Below are 14,390 nucleotides of genomic sequence, written 5' to 3'. Positions count from 1 at the left end.
CTCAGAGACCTGGCAATTCCCTCTCCTAAGCACTTGTTCCTGAGAGGATGTGAACTTTTCTGGTACATGCAGAGCCTGTTGCTGTTCTTCCCTTTCCTCTTGCCTTTATGCCCATATCAGGGTGCTTGGTGGAGTACAGTGTTGGTTTTGGGAAGAACCCTGATACCTTATAATAGTAAATAAAAAAGTGTCTCCCATGTGTGGGGAACTTCTCAGTGCCTAAGCCTAGTACAGATGGAGCAGAAAAGGTTTAAATCTGATGTCACCAAAAATAGATAAGGTCTAACCTGAGTGCAAGAATTGCTTTCCTGCCCTCAGTGGGGCTCCTGATGGACAAGAGAGGTGCTGCAGGTCCATGTGCTGCCTGAGGAAGCTCAGCAGAGGAGCAGAGCTTGTACAAGGGTAAGGCTTTGTGTCTGGTCAGCTTTTGGCAGCTCTGGCAGCCACAAGGCCAAGTCCCACTCTGACTGAGGGGACGTGGTGTGTCCTGCAGCACACACTGGGTACCTGGAGTTGTCTTTAAGCACTTGGCTCCTGGCCCACCTTGAGCTCCTGGATTGCACCAGGTCCCTGCTCAGCTCAGTGCTAAAGTCCAGCTGAGATCCATGGAATTGGCATGGTTTTTGGGATCTATGGTGGAAAAAGTCGATGTAATGCCCTCCCCACTAAAGAAACTGTGTGTGGTTCAACTAATTCTCAACATTTCTTTGCTTCTTTTGTTTTCCTTGCTTCACTTTAGGGTTTGCTTATTCCTGTCAGGAGACTGCCTGCTCCTTCAGCAAAATCCAGTTCTTGCCCAAATGAACTCAACTTGTTCTTGGTTCCCTTTGTTTTGACACTTGGGAGATGAGAGATTTATAGACCTTCCTGAGTCGTAAATTCATTTTCTTTTATTATTTACCTTTCACTGCAGCCCATTCTGAGTGAGATTCATTCTGCCTTCAAGCAGGGCTGACCTGCCAAGAGGAGCTGATCCATAAATCTTTCCTTCCTTTTTCTTTCTTACTTTCCAAAACAACATTTGGAAACTGAGTTTGCCTGGGAGGAAAACTGTTCTTCCATTGCCGACAGTCAAACCGTGCAACTAATTAGTGCTTTCCCTTTTCTCTTCCTTCTATTCTGTGTCTGCAGGGGTTGAAATTAAGCCAGGGAGGATGGGGGAAGGGGGTAAAAAAGGGGAAAAGATTTGTTTTAAGTATTTATTTTTAATTACAACTTCTGCAGTGGTCATGTATCCACTGTGTCTTAGGTAGTGGTCAGAAAAAGTTTAAAAGAAGTTTATTAGAAACATCCCAGAAGATGAGTGGAGATGGCTTCAGGTTGATCTTCTTGATGTAACATCTTCTTGTTGTTGCTGCTGAAAAGAAAAACAATTGACAAAAAAAAATCCTTGGATACATCAAACCATGATACATTTTTTTGCAGAAATATCTGACATATAATTAGAAAACAGGAGTCCAGGGTCCTCCTATACCTGTGTGGCTTGAGTAAGGCAATTCATGCCAAGGTGTTGTGGGCAGTGCTTACTGCAGATCTTTTATTCACAGTGTAGTGGCTGCCAATGCAGATTTAAATAGCAAAGCAAAATGTTTTCAGATCATAGAAAATGCTCTGCAGATCCAATGTCGATTTTATTTTTAGCCCTTGGTTAGTTTTGGCAAGAGTGGCCAGATGTTTGCGTTGTGGGGTGGACAGAAATAAGAGCTTTCTTGTTGCTTGAAACTGAGATTAATCAAATCCTTTTAAAAACCCAACAAAACAAAACAAAACAAAACAAAACAAAACAAAAAAAAAAAAAACCAAAAAACAAAACAAAAAAACAAAAACAAAAACAAAAAAAAAACAACAAAAAAAAACAAAAAAAAAAACAAAAAAAAAACAGGAAAAAATCTGTTGTTTAGTCAGCTCTCCTTCAGTTGTGCATGATATGAAGTATGGGATTATACTTATTCTTCCCAAGTACTTGAGAAGTACTCATCAGCAGAGTGAGCCTGAGAATACCCTAGGCTTTGGGGTGATTAAGATTATTCTAGTAGATAAAACTGGGACTTTTCTGTAGCAAACCACATAGTAAGAGACCATTGTCCCTGGACAGCAGTGAGAGCTCCTCAGTCCTAAACCAGTGGTGGTTTCACCACTGGAGTGTGGGGCCTCTTGACGAGTTTCAGATGGAAATAGTGAAGTGCTTGAGGTGTGTTTCTAGGATAGCAAATTCCTCATTTTCTTGTTTATGTGGGCAGCTTTTGGGTTCTCATGTACAAAAGAGCAGTGGGTCAGAAAAAGTGCTCACACAACAGTGCAGGTGAGAACGTGTTCAGTGGAGCCATTGTGAAAGGCAGGTATGGAAAGAAAGGGCTCCTCACTCCATTCATCCCAGCTAGGGAGACAGAGCGTGTCACAACAGTGCTGAGCAGACAAGAGCTGCTTGCCAGCATTTAATTTGTTGAAGATTAGGAAATTATTCCATTCTTGTAATACCGTGTCAGTCTAGAAGTACCTTTGAGCTCTGGGGGATGTGAAGTTTAGATCTTGCCTCAGATTTCATGGTGTTTGGAAGGCAAGGCTTTATCAGGGTGAGAACTGCACAGATGGTTTAAGGGGAGTCATGTTAACAGTGTACCTAGAGACTATGGACTGGCTGAGCTTCAGCTGCTTTGAACTTTGGGATAACTAGATCCAGAGCAGGACACTGAACTTGGGCTTTTTTCCCTGGGAACTGAAAGCTGGCTCAGGCAACGTAGAGGTCGGTTATTTCTGGTTTACTAAAGCATTGCCCCCTTTCTGACCTGTAGCCTTGCCCCCAAAAAATCTGCAGCCTTGACCCCCACGTCTTTTCTAGATGCCATCCTTATTCCTTACTCCATGCCACGACCGTCCTGTGTCCTCACCAGGCTGAGGGCACAAAGCTGAGTCTTGTATAAGCTGGGCTGATCATGATGTTTTCATTATATTTTGATGGTTTCTGAAAGCAACTGTTGGTGTCAAACCATAAGCAAAGGTTACTCTGACAAGCACAAACGGTAAACAAATACAAGACACTTGGTGTCAGCAGCCCCAGAGATCTGCTCAGCGCCTGGAACTCGAGCCAGCTTGGCAGCTTGAACCACCACTGGCACAGAAGCAGCACCGCACTTTCAGAAGGGCCATAAATAAATTTGTGTCCTGACGTGGGCACCAAAAATAAGCATGTGCTGAGCTTTTTTAGCTGTTTGACCAGCGCACAGCTGCTGGCTGCTGAGCATTTTGGAAAATGTATCCCCTCATTCAGGTGCTTAGCACTTGAAAACCCAGACTCAAACAACTCTGGTGTCATTTTCTTCTCTAATAACCACTGTTGTACCCTGCAGAAATAGCCAAGACCTTGCTGCTGATCTTGAAAAGCAGTTCCTTTAATCCTAGTCATACCTGACTGTTAGAAAACAACCTGAAGAGACTTTTCTCTGTTCAATGAAGGCAGATCTCAAGCTCTGGGGTCGCTTGTCCCCTGCCTTCAAGCGCTCCCACATGCTGCTGCCATGCCATACAGGAAAGCAAATATCCCTGTTTGCTCTGATATCAAACAACTTTGCTGACCTCCCTTGAAGAGAATTCCTTGTAAAAATCAGGTATCAGTCACTTGGAGCCTTGCAGGGGTTTCTGAGCTCTGGTGATTTATTATTCATGAGTAATTTTGTGCTTTATGAAGGGCCCTGCTGGAAATATATGGGGGTACAAAAGTATTGATAATCAGTGATCTGGTGCCAAAAGCTACTCATGAGCGAGGACAGGAATGGGCTGTGGGATGAGGTTTGGAGAATGAGCCTGTAGAGGAGCTCTGTGCTGGGCAGTGTTGAACCAGGACCCCACAGCAGTGGAATAAGGGGATGTAATAAGACTGGGCCCACTGCTTTCTGGAGTAAGTTTAAGCTTAAGTCTCCTTATCCAAAACAGGGTAGAACTGGGATCCAAGAAGCCTCTTGGAGCCTGAGTGACCAAGAGCACTGTGTACTGGGGCTGAGTCCAAACTGCTGCAAATGAAGACATCAACACATGATGTCCTCATGAATCTCATGGCACACCCAGGAACACCTCCCTCGTGGCAGAGGTGGCTTCAATGTTCCTGCATAGGAGTCTAGAAATGGAGACACCTTTTGAGGAGGCAAGAGGGGATGATTTTTGGGAAAATTTGGCTGAGGGAGAAGAAATAATCTGTTCTATGGGTGGGTCAGCAAGTTTATGTTATCCCAGTGATGTTATCCCATGTTATGTTAGTGTCAGAAATGAACAGTGGTGGTTTGACAAGGAGGACATAGGCTATGGGAGCAGAATCTGTTTTACCTTCTGTGGAGCTGGGTGGTGTCAGAGGGTGCATAAATACCAGCACAGATTTAGTGTGTGAAGCAAGACAGAGGTGTAAAGCAAAGGACAGTGGTGTAAAGCAAAGGACAGCACACTCCGTCCTGATTTATGATCTTTGAACAGCCACAGAAATTGCAAATCAAGGCAGAATTTCCACCAGATTACTCAGGGATGCTGTTGATCAGCACAGTCTTCAGCTGGAAAAAATCCCCAGAAAAAAAAGGTAGATAAAGCCTGACACAAGCTAAAGGTTGGCTTGGCAATTCCAGTCTCATCTTTCAAGCACTTCCTTGGTGGTTTAAGTGGAAAGCTTTACATTTAATGGAAATATTTTGATTTTAGTGTTGCAGAGGTATGGAGGAGAAAGCAAGACTGAAGCCCCAGTCTGCCTAAACCCTGGTCTGTAGTCACAGCTATCCTTATATCCCAGTCTGTTGGGATTTAAGGTTTTGACAATAGTTTCCCAAGCTTGCTTTGTAAGTGGCTAGGTTTTGCACAACTTGCTCTGGTTGAGGAGAGAAACAACAATCAACAGCCTGTGATGTTCTTTGATGTACCCAGCTCACCTAGGACCTGGTTCCTGGGATCACAACCCTACACCTGGGGAGAGGGCTGGGGAATACAGGTCATCAGCAGGCCACACTGGCAACTCCTTTCTTTCACTGTGTGGAGTTACTTACCCCAGCGCTCACTGAGGTCTAGAGATCATTATTTTCATTAGTGGTGATTCATATGAAGGGTTTCACAATCAGGCCTGCTGGTGTAATATGTTCCTTTCCACAGTCCCATTTATCTAAAGATCTCAGAATACTTTGTGTACCTTAAATTCTAATCCATGTTTTACCATCAGTGATGTAGGTAAGGAGGATGGTTTCCATCTTGCAAATGAGCTAAAAAAAGGTACAGAGCAAGAAAGTTACTTACCCAAGATTCTGCAGGTTGTAAATCTTACTGTGAGATTACATTTTCCATATGTAGCTCAATTTCCCTGCCCAAACTTTAAAGGAACATGTGATTTGCTGAGACTAAGGCTGAGCAGGAATTTGCTATAGCTGTAAATCAGAAGGCTTGACGTGCATCAGAACTTCCTCTAGTATTTGGGAATATTTGGATTTGTCATCCCAGAACAGCCCTGACCTGAAAAGACTGGAGCAGAGCTGTTTTTCTTCTAGAGCTGGTATCAACTGGTTGGTGTAGATGCAGAGTTCAGTCGGTGAAGAACTCTTGGGATCTCTTCATCCTCATCTTCCTGCATGGCCAGCAGGATTCGTGTGGGCAATGGAGGATGAGAGTGGTTCTGATGTAGCTGCCTGTTAGGGGATGGAGTGAGTTGTGAACTGTCTGTTACCTGCAAGGGCAGGTGACTGTCTCAGGTGAACCCTCTCCTAGTTTCCCCTGGGAAACAAAGTTGGGAACAGAATGAGGATATATTTCATCTTTTGCTTGGAGTTTAATCTGTTGCAGTAAATAGACAGATTATTTAAATGGTTATAATAGGTCCTAAAAATGGAGTCCCTACATTTCCTTCTCTTAGGGTTAGAGTTACGGTCCAGGCTAGGGCTAGGGCTAGGGCTAGGGTTAGGGTTAGCATTAGGGATAGGGTTAGGGTTAGGGTTAGAGCTAGGGCTAGGGCTAGGGTTAGCATTAGGGATAGGGTTAGGGTTAGGGTTAGGGTTAGGGTTAGGGTTAGATCTATGGTTTGGGTTAATGTTAGGGCTAGATTTAGGGTTAGTGTTAGGGCTAGGGTTAAGGTTAGGGCTAGGGTTAAGGTTAGGGCTAGGGTTAGGGTTAGGGTTAGGGTTAGGGCTAGGGCTAGGGTTAGGATTAGGATTAGGGTTAGGGCTAGGTTGAGGGCTAGTGTTAGGGTTAGGGTTAGCGCTAGTTTTAGTGTTAGGGATAGGGCTAGGGCTATGTCTAGGGGTAGGGAATGTGTTAGGCTTAGGGCTTGTTTTAGTGTTAGGGTTAGGGTTAGCTTTAGGATTATGTTTCGGTTTAGTTTTAGGGTTAGGTTTAGGGTTAGTGTTAAGATTAGGGTTAGGGTTCCCCAGCCCAAGAAAAGCTGTGCAATTTGGGAGAAGGCTCAGGTCAAAAGGGGAATATTCTCGCTTGTGTTCCTTTAAGAGCAGCGGCAGGGCGGGGAGGCTGTTGCTGGGTGCCTCCTCTCCCCAGCACTGCCGCTACCCGAACTCGCTGGCCCTGAGCTGACCGTCCCTCCTCTCCCCTGCAGGCTCCCCGCCGGTGCGGGCGCTCCCGCTGCTGCCCGCGCTCCCGCCGCTGCTCCCGGGCGGCTCCCGGCTCCTGCCCGCCGAGGCCGCCCCCGGAGAGCCCCAGGGCAGCAGCGAGTCGGAGGCAGAGCAGCCCCCGCCTCGCTCGAAGAAGCCGCGCCGGAGCAGGACCATCTTCACTGAGATCCAGCTCATGGGCCTGGAGAAGAAATTCCAGAAGCAGAAGTACCTCTCCACCCCCGATAGGTAGGTGGGTTTCTCACACCAGGAATAGGGATGAGCAAATGGGATGCTCCAGCCCTGCTCAGCTCTTCCACGCTGAACATTCCCTGCCTGGGGGTGCTGCCTCTGCATCCACCGAGTTGCCACTGCCGTTGGCTGCATCCATGTGCAGGTAACTGATTCAAATTCCAGGCTGCTTTTCCTGGGATCAAAGGTGACATGAATAGATCATATCAGTGGAAGTGTCAGATGATGGTGCACATGCTTGGGAGCAGGTCTCCAGGTTCACAGATATCCTCAGAGAAGAAGGATCTCTGCCTTTCCCACTCCTGCTGCACACTTGAAAAAGGATGGAGCCTGTCTGCCCCTGGGATCTGCTAGTTCATGGCTGTGTGTTCATGATATCTTCAGCTGCTCCTGAGCCAGCTTTCATCCAGCACCTTGGCCAGCAATTCAGTGGGAAGGTGGTGGCTTGTCCATAAGCTTGGAAAACACAGCCTGGGGTTAAAACCTGCCTTGCAAAGGCACAGGCAAGTTCTTAGGCACTACTTGGTACCACATGGACAAGCCAAACCAAGAGAGATTTTAACTGTTTTAAGAGCTTTGAATCCTACTCTGCAAATTTAAATTATGGGGAAATGATCCATCCAATTCCTAGGAAGTTTGTAAACCTGGAGAAGGTTTGAAAGGTATCAATCCCTGCACTCCACAGAGGGCAGTGTCCCAGTGTTTAAATTGATTCTGAAGATGGCCCTTTCTGCTCCTACTGCCTGTCACCAGATTGCTGCAAGACCAAAACTCCTGGCCATAGCCAACCTTTCTCATAGAGTGTTGGAGTTCCTGCTGTGCCTGCAGGAACAGCTTCACGTCACCAGATAGTTGACACTTTGCTGAACCACTCAAGGCTGGTAATTAATAACTCATATGATTGTTCCTTGGCTTCGCTGAGGCCGATGAGCAATTCCTGCCCGTGTTCCACTTCCCCTGTGTTTGTTTCCCTGGGTTTCCAGGCACTGTTGGTTGCATTAAGATGTGTGGCAAGAGATGGCAGCTGGTTGCAGGTAAATTACCCAGGTGTTACCAGACATGCACTAAGGTACAAGGGTTGGCTAAGCTGAGCTTCTCTCTGTCAGCTCATGGCCAGAAACGTGGCAAAGCAGTGGACTGTGGTCTGTGTTCAATGCTGCAGCTTTTGGCCTGGATAGGAGGCTGTAGCCCTGGGATAGCACCTGAAACCCTGGTTTATCCATAGTGAGGGAGGGCAGTACATCAGGGTAATGACTCTGACCTCTTCTACTCCTGTTAATAATGGTGTCTTAGATCAGTGGCTTCAGATATAATGCAGTGGCAGAACAAGCCTGCAGGTCCAGAGTGAATCCAGAGCATGAATCCTTGAGTGTGAGGTGGAGCACAAAGACCTGGTGCAGGGTGTGTGGGTGTTTACAAATGTAAATCTGGTTGCCCAAGGAGCCCAGCTGTAAAAAAGGTTTTGTTATGAAAAATTTGGCCTTGACAAATGTGTTTCCCTATCCAAAGGCAAGGAGATATTTGCCAAAAAGTCACAGAATGCAGAGTACTGTGGAATGTGGCTCTTAGTTGGAGCTGTCCCACCTGCAGGACCTGCATGACTCCAAGGGGCATTTTCCTGGCATGGCTGAGGATTTCCAACTCCATCCCTCGTGCAGCTCCATTACAAAACTGCCAGGGGCATGGTGGGGAAGGATCAGGAGCTACTCTGAGCCACATTTGCTTCATATCCTGGGCTTTCATATAGAAATAATGAATGGGTTCACATGAACTTCCATGGGTTGGAGATTTGTGGAGGATGAATCAGGATTATGGGCTTTCTGCCACATATACCCTGCAGCTAAACATACAAAAAATAAATCACTTAGAAACCTAAATTGCCTAAATAGCAGAATGTATATGAAATTAATAGATTTAGATGTACTACTACTACTCCATGAGAAATGGGCAAGTACTATGATCCCCATTCTGAAGGTAGTGAAGGAGAAATATGATCTGAAGAGCAGCTGATGTTGGACATCTGTTCCTACATGTTTGCTTCAGACACCAGTGACCTGTTTTACACAGATGTGATGTACCAGTAGCTCCCAATTAATGGACAAACATGGAGCATCAGCAGTTGGAGTGCAGCAGGTTCATTTTTTGAAGAGGGCAGACAAGCCCTGCCATAAAGAGAGCTTGCAAGCACCTACATCTTCCACAGGAGCATGTCTTTGCATTCTGAATTCTTGGGTTTTATCACTTTTGTGTGACTGTTCTTGAGAAACTGATCAGAGAGACACTGCTGAATGCTCTAACAGTGTTGGACTGCCTAGACCTGGCCCCTGAGCTCCTCTTGGCTTCTGTAGACTCATTTTGTTGTCTGGTTTGTCTCCCAGGCTCGACTTAGCCCAATCCTTGGGGCTGACTCAGCTCCAGGTAAAGACGTGGTACCAGAACCGTAGGATGAAGTGGAAGAAAATGGTGAGTGGGTCCTTGTAATTTCTCCATGGCTCTTAAAACTAATTGCGAAGAACAGATTTGGAAGCTGAACATAGTGAAGGGACTGTGTCTATTTATACCAAATTTTGTTTTATTCCTGATCATTTTTCACAGAGATGATCTCCTTTTTTAAAGTGTTCCTACTGCAGCATATGTGGTGGGCTAGAGGGGACCACAAAAAGCAGTAGGAGGAGAACAAAGCAAAGGGGTGAAAGAAATGAGAATAGAACTGAGGGAAGAAGCAAAATACCTCCTTCTGCATTTTTGGCATTTGTGTGATTTCAGTGCTTCTGGGATTGGTTTTGTGCATAGACAAAAAAAAACTGCTGCTCTATGGAAACGGAGCAGTTTTGAGACCTGGTATCATTAATTTTTGCTTATATATCTTCCTTTCACTTATTCTCATCTTCATGGTCCTTTTCCAGTTAAAATGCTCTTTTATAAAGGACAACCACCCAATAAATGCTGGTGGGAACATGATGAATTCTCCAGTGGAGGTGACCAGTTTTCTGATTTGGGAGAGTAGATGCAGTTCTAGGCTGTTCCTTTGGATGTATGTGGCACCTGCAGAAGTTGCTGTCACTTCTGACAAATTTGGCATTACTTGGATATAGATCCTTAGCTGGAGTGTCTTGCTGCTGCAGGAATGGTGTGAAGAGAGAGGGAATTAGGCATAGGAACAGGATGTCTGAGCCCAGCAGTTCAGAACCTTGACAGTTCATCTCTTTGCTGCAGGTGTTGAAGGGTGGACAGGAAGCTCCAACGAAGCCCAAAGGCCGCCCAAAGAAAAACTCCATCCCCACCTCAGAGGAGATTGAAGCAGAGGAGAAAATGAACAGCCAGGCTCAGAGTCAGGCACAGGAGGGATCTCGAGCCTCTGAGGAGCCAAAACTAACAGAGGAGAACCCAGAAAAAGTCCTGCTGGAGACAGAGGGGTGTCCAGAACATGCACCAGAGCCTTCCTCAGAGGAGACTACACCATTAAGTTAAAAGGGAGAGAAAAGAGAGGAAAAGAAGAGAAAAAAAAAAAAAAAGAGAGAGAAAAGAGAAAAATCAAAACCAAATATATATATGTATATATATATTTAAATATGTATGTAATGGTGTGTGTGTACATATATATATAAATATATATATATGTATGTAGACCTTGTGAATAAGTCTAAAGATTGGTCACTTTGTGCCTTTGGGAATCAGCCATCACGGGCCAGGTGGAACAGAGACATGCCATGAGAGTGGTGCCAGCCTGTTCCTCTGGCAGGTGCCTGAGCCTTCCTGCAGAGAGGCCCGGGCCATGTTTCCAGGGAAAGCCATGCCTAGAACCCCAGGCAGCTCCTTGAGAAGCCTGGGGCTCTCCCAGGCAGGGGGGCAGGTGTGCTGGAGGGTCACTGTGCTAAACTTGCCTTGTGTGGTGCCAGTGGACAAAAAGCTTGGCCTAGGCTCAGATCAGGGATAGCTGAGGAATGGGAGCTCTGACAGCACCATTTCCTCCTGTAACCAGCACTTAATTCTGTTAGGGATGGGCCCCACTTCAACTGTTTTAGGAAATGGTTCAGACCCCAGGTTTGCTTTGGCCCAGTTTAAAGCTTCCAAAGGGACATCCACACCTGGGTCAGCTCCAGTTGCCTCTCCTTGGGTGGTCTGGGTGCTGTGAATTTGCAGTGATGTGGGATAAAACTTGGAATGAGATGAGCATTTGGATATAAGTCTGCTCCAAAAGCTTTTGGGTACTTGGATCTGGGACTTTTGCTTTGGGCCCACTTCTAATTTTTTTGGGGGGTTTTTTAAATGAACTGTTAAATGTTTTCAGGGTTTGGGGAAAATGATGGATTTCCAAAGTTGCTGCAGGAAGTTGGCATTTGTTTAAGATGTATGCCAAGAAAAAAGGTGCATCATGTTTTATAGAGTCTTGTTTTGGGTGCATTTTGCCCAAAGGCTGCAAGAGATGTATTAAGATAACCTTTATTTTTTAATTAAAAATAAAATATATGAATCAAACAGTTGTCACTGTTGTTTCTTTTCCAGAGATTCTCATTTCAGAATATCAGGCAGGGGCTTTTCTGGAATAAACTTTTCTATTCCAACAAAATTTGGAGGAAATGGAAATAATCAGATTTTCCTTAACATCACTGTACAAGCTCTATTTGTAGCACTTTCTAAGGGAGGTGAGGGTGTTGTAAATGCCACCTTGCCACTGGGTGAATGTGTCAGAAGAAGGGCACTATTTTCTGTCACCTCCTCCAGGTTTGGACACACATTTATTGGCTCTTTGTGGCCCTTTGAAGATGGTTTCTGAATATCCCTTTTTTTGGGATGGCAAGGATTTACACACAGATCTCAAATGGCTTTTCCCAGCAGTGTTGAGTGGGGAGAAAGGGATTCTTTTTCCCCCAGTTTCTTGCTTGGTGTTTGGAAGTGTCTGATTCCAGCTTTGCATTAGCTCTGTGCTGCATTGGGTGACATAAAATAGGTATTTGGTAAAGAATTTGTGCAGTTTATTTTCATGGTTGAGTGTCCCAGCTTGGCAAGACTTTTCCATGGTTGCCATTCATCAAACCCTGTTGTTTGCTCTCCATCTAGTCAGTGACTGAAGATGTGCTTTAAAACTTGAAAATGGCTTTCAGAAAGGTGAAAATAAATAAGAAGTCATATAAGCAACAGTTTGTGGGACTTCCTGTCTTAGAAGAGTGCTAATGTTATAAAATGTGGGTAACTCCTTGAAGAAATGAATCTGTATAATCCTGCCTGGGGAATGACTTTTGAAAAGGCTTAATAGAGAAATGCTTTCCAGGTAATCCTCTCTGTGCTACTCACTGTGTGTGTTTACTGTGAGAGACAGGGATTGCAGTTTCACGTGGTAAAGCACCTGCTTCAGCCAAGCCAGGGTGGGACGTGCTCCACTCCCTGAGTGTGGAGTGCACAATAATCAGCTGGGAAAAGGCAGCCACTGACTTGAGTGCATCTACAGGTTTGCACCTAAACCTAAATCAAATTTACTAGAACTGGGCATCTGGAAGGAACTAAGAAAAGAACTGGTATTTGTTACCTTTCAGCTCCTTTTTCCTTTGTCATAGTGAACTAGAAATGTGATTAAACATTTCCCTCTTGTCTGTTCTGTTGGAAACACGGGCTGTGAATTGCAAAGTGTTTCCTCTACCGTTAAATGCATCAAAGTTTAGTTGTCTTTGACCATTTTTCTTTCCACAGAGCCTTGTGACAGTCCAAGTGAGAGGCAAAAGTGGTGAGGCAAGATTTTGCTGCTCGTCTGGAGCTACAATACAATGTCTGAGTTGTTGCACATTCTTTATCTCTGGATGTCTTTTTTTGTCTCTTCTTTCCAGAAATGTGCTGTAGTTCAACCGTATCTATTGGACTAGAAATAACATTTAATTTAAAAAGGCCTATGGCCTGTTTATACAGGAATTAGATTAGATGATCTATGAAATCTGTAATCAGCCTCTATTGTTCTTGGATAGTGGCATCAGCTCTCCTATCTCCACAGAAAATGTTTCCACAAGTCTCAAATACCACAGTACTCAGGAAGATTGAGTGGGAATCATTTGTCTAATAATGAGTTTCACCATCAAGTTGCAAAAAGCTTTGCAAGAGTTCCTACTCAGTTGATTTGTAAGCCTGAACACCTGATTAAATCAAATTTTGTGTACGGATTATTCTAGAAACAAAAGCTGACTATCAGGGAAAGCATCAAGGATATTTCAACTTGTCTGAGTCAAAGTGAAATATATTGTACTGAATCTGTTCCCAGGCCACATTGGACAGGCTTGGAGCAACCTGGAATAATGGAAGTTGTCCCTGCTCGTGGCAGGGGATGGGACTGGATGAGGTCCAGGGCCCCTTCCAGCCCAAACCATCCTGGGAAGTTTTTAACTAAAAAAACCCAATCAGAGATGTGCTGTAAACACAGCATTTGGAAACTTCAGTATTTTCTTCAACCAATGTTTTTTTTCATCAAATGGATAATGCAGATCCATTTGTTGGGTTTTCTTTGCAGTTGGTACCCAGTGGATTTGTCCAATTTGAAGAATTCTGATAAATTTATATAACAGGGTGGGGAAATAAATGTAGAAAGAGGAAAAAATATCACTTCCTTGCCCTGAGATAGGAAGCAGTGTGTGGTGTTTCTTTGCTATCCAATGAAACTGATAAATGTGAGAATACAAAATTTACAAAAATTTTAATGATAGGTTAACGTGCCAAGGAAAGCAAAGTTGGCCATTTTCCAATAAAGGGTAAAGTAAATTTTACAAAATGGCATTTCCCACTTCCCAGATGAACATAATTGTTTCTGACTCAGCCCCACTTTACAGTGGGAACAGTTCCAGTGATTTTTTAATTATTTTTTTTCCTTTGTTAATCCCATTCTAATAATTTATGAGTCAGTCTGGGTAAAAATGCAATTCTCTTGCTGTCTGGGCTAGTTTTTCATGAGTCCACAAGACACTAAAGATGTTTTTGTTCCTCTTTTGGCTGAGGAACAATCTTAACATCTTATTTTTCAACGTGATTATTTAAGTGCAGAATTAGCTCTCTGCTGCTGCTCACACTGAATGATTTTCCCTGATAATCCCTTGAGTGATCACGGAAAGCACATTCAGAACGTGTTTGAATGGGGGAAAAACAGCAAGGAGCAAGTGTGGAAACTCATTTACATTTTCAACTGGAGTAAAATTACAAATTCTAGTAGATCTAAACGTGGGGATCCCCGCTGCTGTTGAGAGCAAGTGCTCCTTTTCCTCTTGCTTTAAGGTTTTTTTCCACTTTGGGCTTATTTTTGGTCAGGTCAATGAAATGCCAAGAACTGGCTTTGAGCTGAGGTGAGCTGGGTTTGAAGTCTGGGCTGGGATTTAGTCCTTAAGAGAGGCTGGGGGCTGAAAGTTGTGTTTGTCTTGTGCCCCTAAGACACAGGAAAAACAGCCCAGCCCTGATTTTAGACATCTGGGGAGAAACACGGGAGCTGGTCCCTGAGGAATCCACAGTCCCATCCTCAGCCCCAGGGACAGCCACGTGCTGCTCAGCAGCCTTTGGGCCAGCCCTGGAGGTGGTTTCATTCCTCTAAAAGCCTCTTGACTCTTGTGC

The 14,390-nt window shown here is 44.6% G+C and overlaps 1 protein-coding gene across 1 annotated transcript in view; it reads left to right on the top strand.

Moving 5' to 3' along the window:
• Positions 1-11,291, top strand: part of BARX2 (BARX homeobox 2) — a 34,310-nt gene extending 23,019 nt beyond the window's left edge. Inside the window, exons 2-4 of the mRNA XM_056509862.1 lie at positions 6,566-6,809; positions 9,191-9,275; positions 10,029-11,291. Of these exons, the coding sequence (XP_056365837.1) occupies positions 6,566-6,809; positions 9,191-9,275; positions 10,029-10,283 (584 nt within the window). The 3' untranslated portion in view covers positions 10,284-11,291. The remainder of the gene's footprint in view (positions 1-6,565; positions 6,810-9,190; positions 9,276-10,028) is intronic.
• Positions 11,292-14,390: the final 3,099 nt, after the last annotated feature.

The sequence above is a fragment of the Oenanthe melanoleuca genome, chromosome 24 (assembly GCF_029582105.1).
Source record: "Oenanthe melanoleuca isolate GR-GAL-2019-014 chromosome 24, OMel1.0, whole genome shotgun sequence".
In the NCBI taxonomy this organism is placed as follows: Eukaryota; Metazoa; Chordata; class Aves; order Passeriformes; family Muscicapidae; genus Oenanthe; species Oenanthe melanoleuca.
Note: the sequence above shows the minus strand (reverse complement) of the source record. Positions and strands in the feature narration are given on the sequence as shown.